Source organism: Lepidothrix coronata, unplaced genomic scaffold (assembly GCF_001604755.1).
Source record: "Lepidothrix coronata isolate B3197 unplaced genomic scaffold, Lepidothrix_coronata-1.0 Scaffold2, whole genome shotgun sequence".
Classification (NCBI taxonomy): Eukaryota; Metazoa; Chordata; class Aves; order Passeriformes; family Pipridae; genus Lepidothrix; species Lepidothrix coronata.
In genome coordinates, this window is record NW_016690182.1 from 1585623 (window position 1) to 1602156 (window position 16534).

The window sequence follows — 16534 nt, forward strand, 5'->3', positions numbered from 1 at the left end:
ATTTAATTTTAATGGGTAGAACCTGCTCATCAAAACCAGCATAATTATTTGCAGCTATTTTGAGGGGAAACTGCAAAGGGACTGTTCTGTGAAAAACAGTCCCTTCCATCTTAAGCCACATGTTTCTATCACAGCCACACATACAGTTGTGCTGCAACATAATGTGCATGAAGGAATTGATCAGGCTGAAAACCAGCCAAGTTCACAAGGAAACTTCTTTTCAGTGAGATCAGTTCAGCCCCATAAGTGCCAGAGGAGAACAGGAAGACCCAGGCAAGGGAAGGTGTGAAAGCCATTTCAGCAGCAGTGTGTACTACCACTTCTGCAAAAGCACTGTAGTGCCGGGCTAAGGGCCCTCTCAGTCACTGAGATGCCACCAGGTTTGCTCCTGTGGCCCTCCTCTCTCAGCCCTCATCAGCTGGAGCAGCTGAGATTCACCACCACCACAACCCCCCTCCTCCTCCTTCCCCAGTCTTTGTCAAGCTGATCTTATCAGCATCTTCTGATCTTGTTTTCAGCTGAGATAAAACCAGCACAATAATCTACAAGTCTTACTGGTTTGTCTTAGAAACTGCTCTGAGTGCAGCATCTATCATGTTTGCTTCTTTAGCAAGCTTTTACTCAGGAACTTGCTTTTAAGCATCAGAGGATGTTCACTTCAAAAGTGCCAGAATTTAAAACCCAGTTGCTTAAGTGAAAAGGATACACTTCTTACAGTTGAAAAGTGAGAGCAATTCCTATAAGCACCTGTATGTAATAGTTTAATCATGTAGTTCAGCTTTAATACTCTTACCAAATCCAGTTCACTACTGAGCTGATTACTGTGAGTAACAGCACACTGGCTCCCAGCTGCAGTCAGTTTTTACTGACTACTACAGTAAATTCCTCTCCTTTCTTCATTATACCATTTTCTCACCATTTTAGGCGTGTTTGAATTTTACACTACCCACTTTACATTTAAGTTTAGTAAGGTGGGTTTGAGCAGAGGAAGAAAATTTTAGTGCACTGCTTTTTGTCAGCTGTTGTACTATGGATTTAAAAACAAATAAAGCTTATAGTGCTTTGATTCTGCTAGAGATAACACTACTCTGCTACTAATGCTACCAGGGCACTGGCAGAGGCAGAGCTAAAGAAGAATCACTGGCAGCATGGAAGCAGTTAAGTGAGAACTGTGGCTCCCTAAAGCAAGAGAAGAAAATAGTTTTCCTGTTTGTTATAGTTGAATTTGTTAAAATTGGGATATCCTAAAGTGAATGCTAGGATGCTTAGGAAGAAGGCTACTTTTGAGTCTCAAAAGAAATGCATCAGGCTCTGCTAAGCTGAACAAAGCAGCACTTCTCAGTTGACTTAATGCAAGTGGACAGCGGCTTGGATGCAGATGCTGGTTTAGGGCCATAAGTGAAGCCCAGTGGAACAGAAAGGCAGGGCTCAGCTGAGTGCATCAGACCAGGCTTTTCCTGTCTTCCCAGCAGAGAACCATGTTCCATACCCCTGACTTCCAGTAGTTCTTCAAATACATTTGCACGCTTCTAATGGGAGAATCAAAGAGGAGAGATTAAATAAACAGCTCTTTTTCTAACGCTCTTCATACACCAATTAGGCAAGAAGCTAGAGTTCAGAGATCACTGCAGAAGGAGAAACACCAAATGCCAAGTGTCAAATACAAAGCAAAAGCCTGAAACTTGTTGTAGCAGCAATTTACACACTCAGCTGGAATAAAGATACTATTTGCAAGAAAGCTGGAATGAAGACAGTATTGGATTTGGAAACTTGGATCAAACATATAACCAGGTGGTACACTGTGAGGGACCAATCATCTTAAGATATCCCTTGATGTCTTGTACTAGTACAAGAATCTAGAAGAAGTTTAAGGCTGTTAAAAACTCCAAATGAACCAAAGTGACGAATTGATAAGATAAAGCGTTATGGATGTCAGTGACAGAGAGCTCTTGGGGTTCTCCAGAGCTGAACTGCTGAATCCAGCAATGCATCCAATACTGAGGGTTTGTAATTACAGGGCAACAGACATAACGAGGTGTGTGCACGTACGATCAAACCAGTTCCCCTAGCAACATATCCTACCTAAGGGATATGGGCTTTGCTTTTCATTGTTCCTTTACATACTGTACATGATGGTCTGCAAGCTTCAGAAAGACTGAAGCTTTAAAAAAACCTCTCTGGCATGCCACAGGATTATGCTGTGTTTACCTTGGTTTAGGAGGAAAATGAATCACAGCTCCCCGATTTCAAAGTGAATTTTCCATTCTAAGGATGAAAACTTGCATTATATCCACACTAGCCAGACAACAGCTACTTGCTCACTGAATTCACAAAATAGCTGTGAAAAGTCCAAAAAAAAGCCAGCTTTGAATTACAGAAAGGTTTTCCAAAACTGTACCTGCTACAACTGGACTGGGAATAGAAGCCTGATGTTTAAGTGCCTTCAAACTGAACCTGAAACAATCTGTGACTAGTGTTAGGATGCATCTGGTTTGGGCACCTGCAGATCCTCTAGGATCTAGGCACCTAGATCCTCTAGGATCTAGGCACCTAGATCCTCTAGGAACACATTAATCAGGTTCGTGTTTGGCCAACCAAATCTAACTCAGAAGGCTTGCCATCCAGGGAATACTGTTCTTCACTAGGTATGTAAACTGGGAATATACCCAAAGAACTAAAGTAAATGCCAGGCAATGACCTCATCTGTCAGGAGCTATCTGGATGGCAGGTGTGGCATCAAACATTACCTGGAATTTTGGACATCTGCCTTGTTTAACCTCAGCCAATAGTGAAATTCTGCATCAGCATGTTACAGTGCCAGTGCAGTGACTGATTATTTTGCATTACTTGCGTTCATTTAAGGTTACACTTGTTTATGCAAGTCAAAAAATCACCTTTGAAATGTGTCAGAAATTAATCCAGACCACTGAAGTCCTTCTAGAACATTGCTAAGGTTTGTAAGAGGTTTGATAAACTGGGCTCATCAAACTCTGTTATCAGTTCTGTTATCAGTCCTGTTATCAGTCTTTAAGAAGACATCATTGTATCTCAAGCAGACTGTTTACAAGACTGAGAGTGGGATTGTTTCTGGCAACCCTTGCCCCTTGCAGTGATCACATCACATTCCCTGTGACAGCAGCAGTTACAAGGGAACTATTTAACCACAACTTAATTACAACCAGGCTCCCACAGTTGAGAAAAGGCTCGATTCAGGCAAGTACTGAGCTGTGTATCTACAGTGCATTGTAACTAAGAAAGATGCTGGGCACCTCCTGTTTCCTCAGTGGGAAAAACTGTAAAACAATAAGAAATAATTGTAACAGAAACATGAAAGATATACTGAGCACAGATACACTGAGCTCAGGCAATGAGAGTGGAAGTCAAAGCTGCATGGAAGCAGGAAACCTCAGAGATGTCAACATGCAACTCTTGGCCGTAGGACACTGCCTGGGCAGATCAAAACAGCTTGTTGCACTGAATGAGGCACACAGAGGTGCTTTTTGGGTTGGGGATGGTTTTTATTTTGCTTGGTCCAAGAATATACGTTTGGCCATTAACCAGCTGCTTACTCTGGTGGCAGCTATGTGTGTAGGGAGAGCTCTAGCTGAATTTTGTCACTTCTGTGGTCCAGCTCACATCTAGACAGCAACAGCAATCACCTTTGCATACAGCTGTACAAATTATGAGGTGAAAACCAGTGCAAGTTTAGAACACATTAGTGAGCATCAATTACTTATGAGCTGGCAATACAACAAAAGAGGAAAACAACCCACACTCACTCTATTTTAAGTTTCCACTGAAGCATTACCAGCATAACCATTATTGTACATTCCACACCTTAGCTTGTCAACACAAAGTAGTTAGTGTAGGCAGGCCTGGACAGTAAATAGAAATTCTTTCTATTTTACTAAAATTTGTGTCTTTTCTATTTTTATTACTGTCAGATAGCTGGAAAAATTTTTGCCATCATTCCATGCTCTTGAGAAAATAATATGAAATTCTGTACAGTGTTGGATGGACCAGTCAGTTTGACTCAATACCTCCAACTGTTAATACAGCTATGCTCTTTGGTGCATGCCCACACTACAGTCCAAGAAAATAAGATAAGAGCAAGAAGCAAAAGCTATCATCCACAAGCTTCAGTTATCTGAAGTTAGCATATGGCTCAGTGGTTTGTGGGCTAGTCTGCCATTAAAAAAAAAAGGAAAAAAGTTATATTTACCTTTTCACCTTTTACTCCACTGCAATCACATTTGGACAAAGATGTACATCCATGGCAAGCCTTTAAAGACATAAGAAATAGAATATGTTTTTAATCAGCATAAGACTACATGAAGTCTTTGACAGTCTCACAAAAAGTTAGAAAGTTAATCTAAAATGTAAGCCTACAAAGTCTGTCCTCTAGCCATTAAACACATGTTCAAAGCAGACACAGTTAACTGAAAGTTCAATCACCTTTGGTAATATATATGTTTATTTGTAAGTATTTTACAGTTAGTCCTCCAAAATCTTAGACTTTTACATTTATGCTCAAATGCCATCTGCTCTTAGGGCAAGGTACAATGCAACACCTATGGCCAAAGGGGCCAGCACTTCCACAATCTTCAGCATGTCCCCAACAGAGAAGAGCCCAATTACACCTCCCACCAGTAGATGTCAGGTTTTGCACGAGAGTTTCATCAAGCCTAAAACTTATGAGCATATTTGTGATAGTTGTTAGACAAATACTTACTACGTAATTCTTCCCTGCACAGATAAGTTAGTGAGTAAAGACTTTTTTCAAAACTCTAGATTTCATGTAGCTGGACTCAGACTCCAGTGCAAAGCATGGCAAGGCAGCTACAACAGTCTCCATCATAAGGGGACTGTCAGTCAGATTTTAAGGAGTCAAAGGAGGGGGATATAGTAGCTTGGTCACAGAGAAAAATCGAAGTTAAGTAACTTTTCCATACCACATTTGCTTAAATTATATTCTTCCACCCCCACCCGAACAGGGGATTCTCAGTGGAGCTCCATGTTGATTTCAGAAAGTAACAAATGTGTTAAGAAAAGTGAGATTTCTATAAGAATTTTTTTGGTAGAATGCCTCTACATAATATATAGGGTCATCATTTTTCATCATTATAGTTTTAAAAACCACAAGCCACATTAGAAGATACACTACCTGAAATACTTCAGGGTTTAACTTGTTCTGAGAACAGGTGCAGCATTGTATTAAAAACATACAGAATATACTTTAAAAGTTTGAAAAGCTGGGCATTTGGGGTCCTCCCCTCCAGTAATCTACAGAGAACATTATGTACAAAGTTTCAATCAAGCATGAAACCAGCCGGTGTGTCAGATCTAAAGCACACCCACACTTGAATTCTAGTCTTCATTATCATAGAAGCATTTAGAGACATGACCCATCACCTACCTGGCATTAGGAATGTCCTGGCTCTCGGCCTAAACACACTACACCAAGCATCAGACTGAATACAGTGAAGCAGCTTAATTCACCTGGAGCTACAAAAACCCAGGATCAACTAAAGCATCTTGCAGCAAGAGACAGAGCTCTAAGTACAGCAGTAGTGGTACATGACATGATCAGCCTGTCTCTCCACATCTTCCATTTGGCTTTTGTAATCAGTTTCTTGATTTTATGTACATGAAACCTCAAAATTCTTAGTTAACAGGGATTTACTGAACCATTTCCTAAATTGAAATTGAACCATTCTAGCCAGTTCAGGATTTCAAAGATCAGACTGGACAAAGGCCTGAGTAACCTGGTCTGACCTCATGGCTGTTCTGCTTTGGAACAGGGGTTTTGGCTAGATGCCCTTCTGATGCCCCCCTTCAATCCAAGTTATCCTGTGAATTTGGTATCTGATCCCTTTCGCTTTTAAGATTGGATTCTTAAAAAAACAAGTTCCTTGGGAACCAGTTTTAGTATTAATCTTGTTAACAAAGCTTCATTTAAAAGGGATTAACCTTAGTTACATGCAATATTCCCTCACCTCACAGTACAAGCCCAACACACAGGACTAGCCAGTTACCTGGCTTGCTGTGCCACAGCACTGATTCCTTACTACGAGGACAGAACAGTGAGAGCAACGTGGAAAACCTTTTCTGCCTCCAAGAGGTGGTGGTGGGGGAATAAACTAAATCAGTACTCATCAAAACCCACCAAAAGCTGTGGTAGAACACACACAGGTTACAACAGCACATACTTGAAAAGCATGATCAAGATCCTACACAGTAAGGAGGATTTATTCAGATTGTATAACAGAAGAAACTCATTTAGTCTTCCTTACAGCTTCTACAGAATGTTTATAATAGAAATTTTCTAAGCTTCCAGGTACCAGCAAACTGCTGGGGTAAACAGGGAGAGAAAACAATGGTATGAGATGACATTGCCCCTTCACAAAACAAGTCTGATGTATGCAATGCTGTGAAGGTGAGCTTTCAGACAGTGAAGCTCAAGAGTCTCTGCCCTCTGCTACTGCATCTCTACAGGAAACCCACAGTGATTCTGGCAGCATCAAGACCACATGAAAAAGACCCAATTCATAAAGCAAATGAAATTTTGAGATAATTTGGTATGGAAGGAATCATGCAAAGCAGGGCAACTTAGGGCAGGTTGTACAGGTGCTTGCCCAGCTGCATATTGAGTAACTACAGTGGTGGAGATCCCACACCTCTTTAGGCCTTTGATCTGGTGTCTGATTGCCTTCATGGTGAAGCTGTTCCTCCACAAAACATCTCACCGGAATTCCCTGTGTTGCAACTTGTATCCATTAAAACAGTTTCCTGTACAGAGTTTTCGAAGAACATGCAGCTCTCCCTCATTCTATTTGCAGTTAAAAACACCCAAAGTGCTTTGATTCAATCAGTGTAGGGGTTCTTTTTAACCCCGTGACTGTCTCCCAAAGCAATTTATATATTCAGACTGGATTCCTTATGCTTTGAGCAGCCTCTTAACATATACAATTAGCCCGTCTTGAAGAGTCAGGAGTACTCACTGAATCCTTTTTGACAGATGGTTTTGGACATCCAGTTCAGATGCATTACTTGCAGGAAGGAAACACAGTCTTTCCCAGACAACAGTGAAGAGAAACTACAAGTCTGTAATCAGAAAACTCTGCAAATACCCCCTGTAATCAAATGATAGCAAATTTTTGGCATAAATCCTGGGAACATTTATTCACCCACAAGCTTATCAAGAAGTACTCCCCCAGCAGAGTCACTTATCTTCCTGTACAAGAGCTGTATTTGGCAGATTGTATTTCTTATTTGCAACAACCTGTACCCCTACCAAATTAAGGGATTTTTAACTAAACAGTTTGAAGCAAAATTGCCTTGAGAATTCTTACTATATCAATTCATGCCACTTACAGGACATATTGCTGTACAGCTTAAAAAAAAAACAAACAACAACAACAAAGCAAAACATGATGGCACAGAAAAAAAAAGTTTAATGACCTACTCTAAGTGAAAACTTTCCTCCTGTTTAGACTTTTCAGTAACCTCAAGGCCTTTTTTTACTTGGCAAAGCAGGCACAAAAGTAGTGCTACAGGAGACTGCATACTGCATAACAAGCTAGTACAAGTCTGAAAGCCACTCAGCAGCCACAGGCTAGAGATTTTTGATGTCACAGAATCAGTTGTGTATCTCACATTAATGCAAAGAAAATCCTGCACATGAACAATAACTTATCTACAGCTCAAGCGAACAAAGAAAACGGATACAATGACAACATTTCAAGAGTAGAAAAAGCTAAATTAAGAGCAAGATTTAGATGTTTACAATCAGTAAATTGCCCTTAGTAACAGCTTAACCACCACGAGTTCTGAAAATTAAGTGACTGACTGGGTTTTCAAATAGAGAAAATTAAATTACTCCAAACCTCAGGGGGTCTCCAAGTTACACTTGGTGCATATATTACAGGTTGGGAAACCGAGGAAGTCTCCTGCCTTGTATTAGGCAGCCAGAAGCCTTCAGTAGCAGTTCAATTCCTGGCTCTGGCCAGCAGGACACATTGTCTTAGGTGACAGGGAAGATGATAAAACATACTGTATGTAAAAGTGAGTGGTAGCTGAATCATCAGGAGCTGGTCACAATCTGCACATCTATTAAAATCTTTTAGTTTTCAACTACGCAAAGATGAACAAGAAATCAAGGCAGCTTTTAAGAGCCAGGCTGGAACTGCTCAGATTTGCTTCTTACTATATACCTGTTGCCTCCTCTTCACACACCTCTAAAGATGAGCTCGCCATCATTGCCATTTCCTTTGCTGTGACTTTTCCATAAAAAGACACAACCAGAGGCTCTAATTAATCTATTTGAGTTTAGCTAATCCTTTCATTGGATTTTCCTGACAGCTTCTACCCCATTGAATCTGTGTGTGGAGAGCAAGTTCTTTTCATTAGTATATAAAAGGAGGGATGGTATTGGTTTACTAGTCAAAGGATAATTCTTCCAGAACAAGCTCAGTCTTTTGTGTCTTACATGGACTGAAGAAAACTGCTTTCAATGCCACCAAAAGAATGGAGTTTTGTTTGTTTGTTTGTTTTCCAGTTTGAAGAAAAAAAAGCATACTCTTGGATGCAGGTTTCTCAGTGAAGTGAATAGCCTAAGTTATCCTCAGATTTGAACACATAACAGTATTTTAATACTCTTTCCGTGGGAAAGATTACAGAGGTGGGGAGGGAAGCCAGTCATTCACAGACCTTGACGCTTACAAATTAGAACCTGGCAATCAAGAGGAGGTGCAGCTTCTTACAGAATCACAGTAGGTGACTCAGTAAGGTGCCTTTGCAAAATATCAGTAGTTCTGACATGACCCAAGTTGCTTACAACTGACTTCTCAATCCAGATATCAAACAACTGGATAAGAGAAACAAGAAACAGTTTGAACATTTACATACTTGTGCAATTTCTTTATTTTGACATCCTTCTGCATAATTTCATCATGAATTCAAAATTTCCTATTTGTTAACCCATCCCATTTCTAGAAGAGCACAGAGACATTACTGAACCTCCCCAGCAATGCAGTTTGTACTAACACACCACTTGCTTTTCTTGCCAGCTCCATTCTGATGGCAGCAAGAGGTCAAGTAAGCATCAAAAAACTGATTGTGTACAGCCACTGATTTTAAATGCTGATGTGTCCTGCAATGCATTAAGACCCCCTCAGAGATTTAAATGACCACTAAGCTTCAGCATGCAACAGCACACACCAGCTTCATAAACAGACGTCCTGAAGGAAACCAGACAGTTATTTGACACCACAACATTGTAAGCTACTTCATCAGGTGAGAATAGTTCCCTCTAGCAGGGAAAAGACGCACAGAAATCATGGAAAAAAATTCTGCCCAAAACAAAGTTGGCCAGAATTTGAAAGCAAATTTAAAACTGCAACAGACTCTGATGACTGGAGCGTAACTCAACCGTGGAACAATATTCCACAGTTTGAGAGGAAGGAGCAGAGACTAAACAGCAAAGGCTAGAAAAAAATGTTAATACGTACTCAAGTAACACTATGTAGCAATTGCTGTTTGGTCCCATACTTGCATCTTCCCATACTTTTCTCTAATGACTTCACTAGGATTTATTTGCATACGTATAATGAAGCCTTTTGATAGTTTGGTTTTACTAAGACCCTCATTCACTAGAATGGTCAAAGGAAGAACCAGCCATAAAACCCATTCAAAAGCAATTCATCTTTCAGGGTTTCCATGCAGCACACAGTCCTCCTCCCCTAACAGTTCCTGAACCTGAAACTTGCCGTTCAATCCCATCCACTTTTTCACAGATACAAGTAACAGAAGCTCTTCTGATGTGGTTACAAGTCTTTCCACTACCTGCAGCAGGTTTAACTGCACAGCTGCTCAGGCAGTGAATTGCTGTTATTCAAAGATATAATCTCAGTTTGAGAATGGACACATAGAAGCTTTATATTTTCCTTTCCTTCCAAGTGCTATAAAAAGTTAATAGAAAGAGCACTTGCTTCTAATAGTTTTAAGATTATCAAGCACCTCAGGTCTCTCCCTTCAGTATTTACCAGCACGACATGACCAGCTCCTCTAGTCAGCAGGTTGATCAAGTAATGAAGTTAACACAGTACTGCTTTCTTTGGAGAGCAAAGAAAAAAAAGTTCTAGCACGTTATTCATCAGCCCCACCAGGTCTGTATTGCCAAAAGGGAAGGGGGAGAGGAGTTACCATGTTTTTGAAGTCTTCTAGTCCAGGGGGAAAAAAAAAAATCAAACAGGACTTCACAATTCACCAAGTCTATTTTACCAAATATGTGGTCTAGAGACAAAGTTATATCTTGGAATTCCTATAATAGCTACATTTACTGAAATACATGCAACTTCACTGCTGAGAAACAGTTTAACAATATTTTGTAGTTCACAAAACTGTGGAAACTGCAGATTCTCACGCTGCTCTTGGTCATGATTTAAGGCTGACAGAAGAGAATTTTCACGGTAGAGACTGCAATTGCCTGTTGGACAACTGTGGAAGACATATTCCTAGAATAAAGCTTATATACAGTAGACAAATCCTGCACCTCACAGTTATTCTAGCTGCTATAGGAGTTGCCTAAATGTTACTAACATCACCCTCCACATTCAAGTATGACAGCTTACCAGTCAGGAGCATAAGTTTAACGTCAGAGAAAAAAGGAGCATAAATACTGGACAATTCCATCAACATAAACAGACTCTGCTGTTAGAAATGCACTCTGATTAAAAATCAGTAAATTCAACACATAGCAAAGCACCAGTTACAAATGCCTTTGCTGTGGGAGGATGAAGGCACTACCCTTTCTCATGCAAAAGTCACAAACTCAATTATTCATACCTCTATTTATAACGGAAATTAAATTCAGTCTTTCAGTTCCAGTCGGACAAAGGTTAAGCTTTATTTTGGTGGTGGTCCTGAAGAACATCCTCATATTTATTACCTTGCCAAGATCTGTGTAACCAAACACCTGCACAGTTATCTAGCTAAGGATTTACTACTCATCCAGGTCAAAGATTTCACCATTCATCTTCAGCCAGTTAAGTTTCCTTTCACTTGCCTGGACAGAAATATAACCAACAAACAAAAGCTTTTGTGGGGATTTGACAAGCTGCTATTGTGAGTTCTAATTATGATTTCACATATATGCTCTTTAGGCTTAAACAGGAGTACAAATCTGCAGGTAACAATTTATTACTCAAACACCTGTGTGAAGTCACCTATGGCAGCAAAGCCATCACAGCTCTATAATCCAAATGGCCATTCTTTTCTCACTGAAGTACTGCATTTATGAGCAGTAACATTGCTAAAGCAATGAAGCTGAATTCAAAGACTATTATATGCCCTTTTAAGGAATTATTTCCCTCAATCTACCTAAAGATGCAAAGAGAATAAATTTTATGGTGTAAAATGTAAGAGTCAAAACATGTTTGCAGAAGTTCTTGACCAACTTTTTTTTTTTTTTTTTAAGTAAGAGAACTGACATGTAATTTAATCTGTTGCACCTTGAGGCACTATCTTTCTTTGAAGTCTGCACAATACAAGACCTGTTCAGACTTGCAGAGGAAGCTCTTAGCTGTAGTAGCCACAGTTCTGGTCACTGTGAATGAGAACACAAGAGGTGGGTTAAAAAGAGATTCTTAAACACCAGATGAATAAACAGCCCTTCTTTTTCCTCTTAAGGCACAGCACTAGGTGTTTGTTATTTAGATACCTGAAGAGCATATATTATAGTAATAATATGAAACATAATTGTAAGAGACCCACCAAACTAGTTACTGTACTCTAAATGACTGCTCTGGTTATATGGAAAGTTTATTAAATAATTTTTCTCTCAGAATACAGTTACCATGATTTCACCAGAATTAAAGGGCTACCTGAAAAGCCCCAAAATTATAAGCAAGAAAACCTTGGTATGACTACCTTCAGAATATGCAAAAATTGAAACAAGAGGCTGACAACTCTTCAGGACATTAAGAAACTTTAAGCAGGCACTATGAGGAATAGAGTTAGCCCTTGCAACTCACAGTAGCTCATTCTCACTTTCTACAGAGCCTTCCATCTTCAAAAATGATTGTTGGGCCTCTGCTTTAAGGAGTGCTGCCAGCCTTGCACTCAAGTATAGGCAGGGAAAAGGACGTGGACAGTTCTCAGCACTGCTGAAAACTCTTACGTTTCTGTGGCCTGTTGGTGTTACAAGACAGAGAACGGGCTCCAGTGCAGTATATTTTACTGGGCGAGATACAAAGAAAGCAAAATAATCATAGCAACTCCCCTGCCCTTCTCACAAACATTTCAAAGCTAAAATTACAGAGACCTGAGAAGCCAAGTACTTCTGTCCTAATGAATACAAATTTCCAAAGAGCTCCACATCAGGCTGTATGAATTGCCAAAAAATCTCCTTTAACAGCAACTCAGGTTAAGTACTACCTTTATGCTGCCATCCAGGGGCAGCATCTTACAAAGCATCTATGTTTAGATTTGGCAAGTACATCTCCTGGTAAACAGTGCAACAACAAGCAAAGAGCATTAAAACAGAATGTAAACTATCAGGTGGTCTTCACAGCCCACTTCATCTCCAAGTTAATGAACTGACAGATGCCAAACACCACATTTCCCTTATCAGCAGGCAATGCAACACCTGCATGAACCTCCAAATATACAGTGTAAACAGAGAAACATCCTAAACTCTGGCTGGTTTTTCAGTTTTGGAATGGGATGCTTTGGGGATGGACAAATTTCACAGCACCTCTGTAGGCAGTCTACACTACAGCTCATTTCAGTTCAAAACGCTGAGCTCTGAGTGCAAGCCATCCTTTAATTTTTATACAGACCACAAACAAACTCCTTAAGCACATACACAGCCAATGAGAGGAATGGTTAGTTTTAAGCATGCCCCCATCTTTGCCTGTCCAGCTACACCTCTCTGCCACTAACACCAGCCCTGAGACACGAGCATGGAGCAGCTGGCAGGCAGGCAGGCAGTGACAGGGCACAGTGAGCCACTTCGCTTTTCAGGAAGTCTCAGTTTTACTTTTATTTTACACTCAAGTCTCTAATCACCAGTCTCTTGGGGCTTCCTAATTTTTTCCAGCTGCAAATAAGAAGTGCCATATGGTACTCATTACAGGTTAAGATTTACTAGTCATTTAGGACCTTTCCCATGTGACAGGTGTTAGATGTTGCCACTTTCTATAACCATGTCCAAACGTAACACAAACCTAGACCAAACTGTCAGGCTCGTAAGTCTCAGGTATGCTTGCAAGTCAAGTATTATACAGTCATAATACCAGTCATTATGGCACTCCATTTTTAGTCCGTTCCTGGTTAAGGAAATGGAATAAAGTCACAAGCTTCAGATTAATTCCCCAGAAAATGTCCTGTTTCTCACCTTCCTCTATGGATGCATCTAACATGCAACAGAGGAAACTTCATATCATATCCTGTTAATGGATGTCAGTCATTTGTCACTGACAACTGCACCTTCAAGTGTCAAAAGCATGAAGCAGACCACACAAGAACATAAAACCCACTTCTTCCTCGGAGACAGGAGAGGCAAAATGGAACAGCGTTTCAGATTAATCTAACCCCACTATGGTCTATCTTGAAACTACTGAAAGCACTAAATTAATACCAAAGATGAAGCAAGTATACATGCTAAAGAGAATAGAGACTCTGCAGAGTTATATTGCATTGAGATGTTATCTGAAGTACACACACCCTCTTAACTGCCAGAACAAGACCTAACTCACTTTAAGGCTTGGTGGGTGTCTGGGGGATTTTTTTGTGGTGGAGGTGGTTATCAACTCCATTCTCCTTCAGTTCTTGGACCAAGTATCATAGCTTCAAGGTTCTTCTAGCTAAAGCTGTTTTATCATTTGTTTATGCCCGTGGCAGCAGCACACTCTGTGTGTGCACTTTAACACCTAAAGAGAGCACTACGGGCAGCACTTTCTCTGTACCACTCAGTGCTAAGAAAGAGCTGCTCTCCAGCCTCAGGTAATCAAAGCTGAAAAAGTAAGTGGCACTGAAGAGAGCCAAGTCAAACACGGAAGCAACGGAGACAAAGCAATTGTCCTAACCCTGAAAGTCAGAGGCACTTGTAAAACAACAGCATCAGGGCCTGATGAGTTGGGAGGCCCTTTTCTTTTACCCACAAGCTGACAGAAGTTGAATATTTAGTGAGAGCTCTCAGATGCCTGTTCAGGAATTCACATACTTAACTTCAGCAGATACAGAGTACCCTCAGTGTTAGCCTCTCAAGTTCATTTACTTAAGCCCTGGCTATGCACTAGTAATGGCTCAGAGTCTTCTTAGAGCACTGTCACTTCAAGCGAGGTACTTCAGAGCAAGGTGCACCTTCCTACCAAAAAGTGACCTTATACTGACATGGAGAATCACAACAGTAATTTCCCACAGACTATTTCACAGGAGCCAAGTAAAAGGGGGCCTTGAATGTATTTTATTGGCTTTAAAACACTGGAAGACAGCTGCAGGCTGGTGCTAATAGAACATTCTGTCTAGCACATACAAATTGTGGAATTACATACTCAAACTTGATTAGAAAAAATAGATTTCACTTCCTTACACCAGAGAAATTACATATAGAGGCAATACATTACATTAACCTGAGAATCCTTATATTTGGATTGCACTGATCACCACTAAACAGAAAGCATGCCCTGGAAATTAAGTCACACTTCTCAGAGACTTGTCACATGAAAAAACTTTTGAATCCATGCAAAGAACTAGCTAAAAGGACAATAGACTAGATCTTGACATAAAGCATTGAAAATTCAACAAGTTTTTTTAAGTGTTAATGCGGCATCAATAATGGCAAAATAAACCTAATCAGTGCTAGAGAGGGGGGGTGCAGAAGGACAGGAAAGACACTTTATATTTTTGCTTCTAAGGGAAACAAAAGGGAGGAAGTATTCAGTAGTAGTATTAAGCTTCTCCTTACTTTGATACATGTAAATTTAGTTATTGCTTTCTTCAGCAATTGATTTTATTCCCAGTCCCTCTGGAGGTTACTCAGTAGCAAATTAACAATATCTCACCTAAAGTATCTCATCATGGTGATTCTCTGACCAGGTCCCAGGATGTCAGTGAGCTGCCTTCCTTGCAACATCACATTAAAATACTGTCAGTTTAAAAGAGTGGGAGTAGGCAGTGAGAGAGCACACGTGGTTCCAACACCCCAGCACAATAATTAAAGTCAGGAGATCCATTCATAAGAAACAGCTCTCAAGTATCATTAAAACTAGAGATGCAGTCTGAAGCTTGGCAGGAGTAAGAAACAGACCCTGGCATTTGTACACATTCTGAAACAGAAAGTCACTTTCTCTAAGGGAAAGTATTCCCTGAGGCACTCTGTTTTAGGGAATATACCAACTCCCAAAAGTGCTATTCGGAGCTGAACATATGCCAAGAAGATAACCTGCTTCAAGTTTGTGATATATGCTCTGCATCCTGCAGTAGGTTAATTACAAGCACTCAGTATGGAGCCTTTCCACTACATTTTAACATTAGTCCTACAGCAAGCAAGGTTTGGAATAGAAGATATTGTTTCAACGTCCTTTTAGTCTGCAACTATCAGAACAAGCAGAGAAATTCCAAGACAGCTCTGCTTTGAGCAAGAGGTCACCTAATCTAGACTCCAGCACAGAAGGATTATACTTACAGTTTTACTATGATTCTACAATAAATTACAAGCTTGGAATACTAGTACTTTTAAATTTTGTTATCTACATCTAAGTAAAATTATTCAGAGTGTTAAATCCAACAATGGTTTTGTGCTGGGTTAACTTTGGCTGGATGCCAGGTGCCCACTAAGTCTCACAGCAATTGTGGTCACAAGCAATACAGACTCGACTCAGGGAAATAATTTTTATTGCCAATTAAAAGTCAGAGTAGGGTAACAAGAAATAAAAAACAGATCTTCAAACCCCTTGTCCCCTGCCTCACTTCTCCCCAGGCTTAACTTCACTCCTGGTTTCTCCATCTCCTACCCCCCAGCAGCACCAGGGGATGGAGAATGGGAGTTGGGGTCAGTTCATCCACCACGTTGTCTCGGCTGCTCCTTCTCCCTCAGAGGGAAGACTCCTCACACTCTTTCCCTGCTCCAGCATAGCATCCCTCCCACTGGAGGCAATCCTCCACAAACTTATCCAGTGTGGGTCCCTTTCAGAGTGCAGTTCTTCAGGAACAGGCTTCTACAGAGTGGGTCCCCCACAGGGTCACAAGTCCTGCCACCAAACCTGCTCCAGCGTGGGCTTCTCTCTCCATGGGGCTGCAGGCCCTGCTGAGAGCCTGCTCCAGCACAGGCTTCTCCCAGGATCACAGCCTCCTTTGGGCATCCATCTGCTCCACCATGGACTTCCATGTGCTGCAGGGGCACAGCTGCCTCACCACGGTCTGCAGGGAAATCTCTGCTCTGGCTCCTGGAGCACCTCCTGCCCCTCCTTCTGCACTGACCTTGGTGTCTGCAGAGCCAGTGCTCTCAGATATTCTCACTCCTCTCTCCCAG

General features: G+C 40.8%; 1 protein-coding gene across 1 annotated transcript in view; it reads right to left on the reverse strand.

The window, feature by feature from the left end:
- Positions 1 to 4294, reverse strand: part of COL4A5 (collagen type IV alpha 5 chain) — a 57321-nt gene extending 53027 nt beyond the window's left edge. Inside the window, exon 1 of the mRNA XM_017817450.1 lies at positions 4223 to 4294. Within this exon, the coding sequence (XP_017672939.1) occupies positions 4223 to 4294 (72 nt within the window). The remainder of the gene's footprint in view (positions 1 to 4222) is intronic.
- Between the last annotated feature and the right edge of the window lie 12240 nt (positions 4295 to 16534).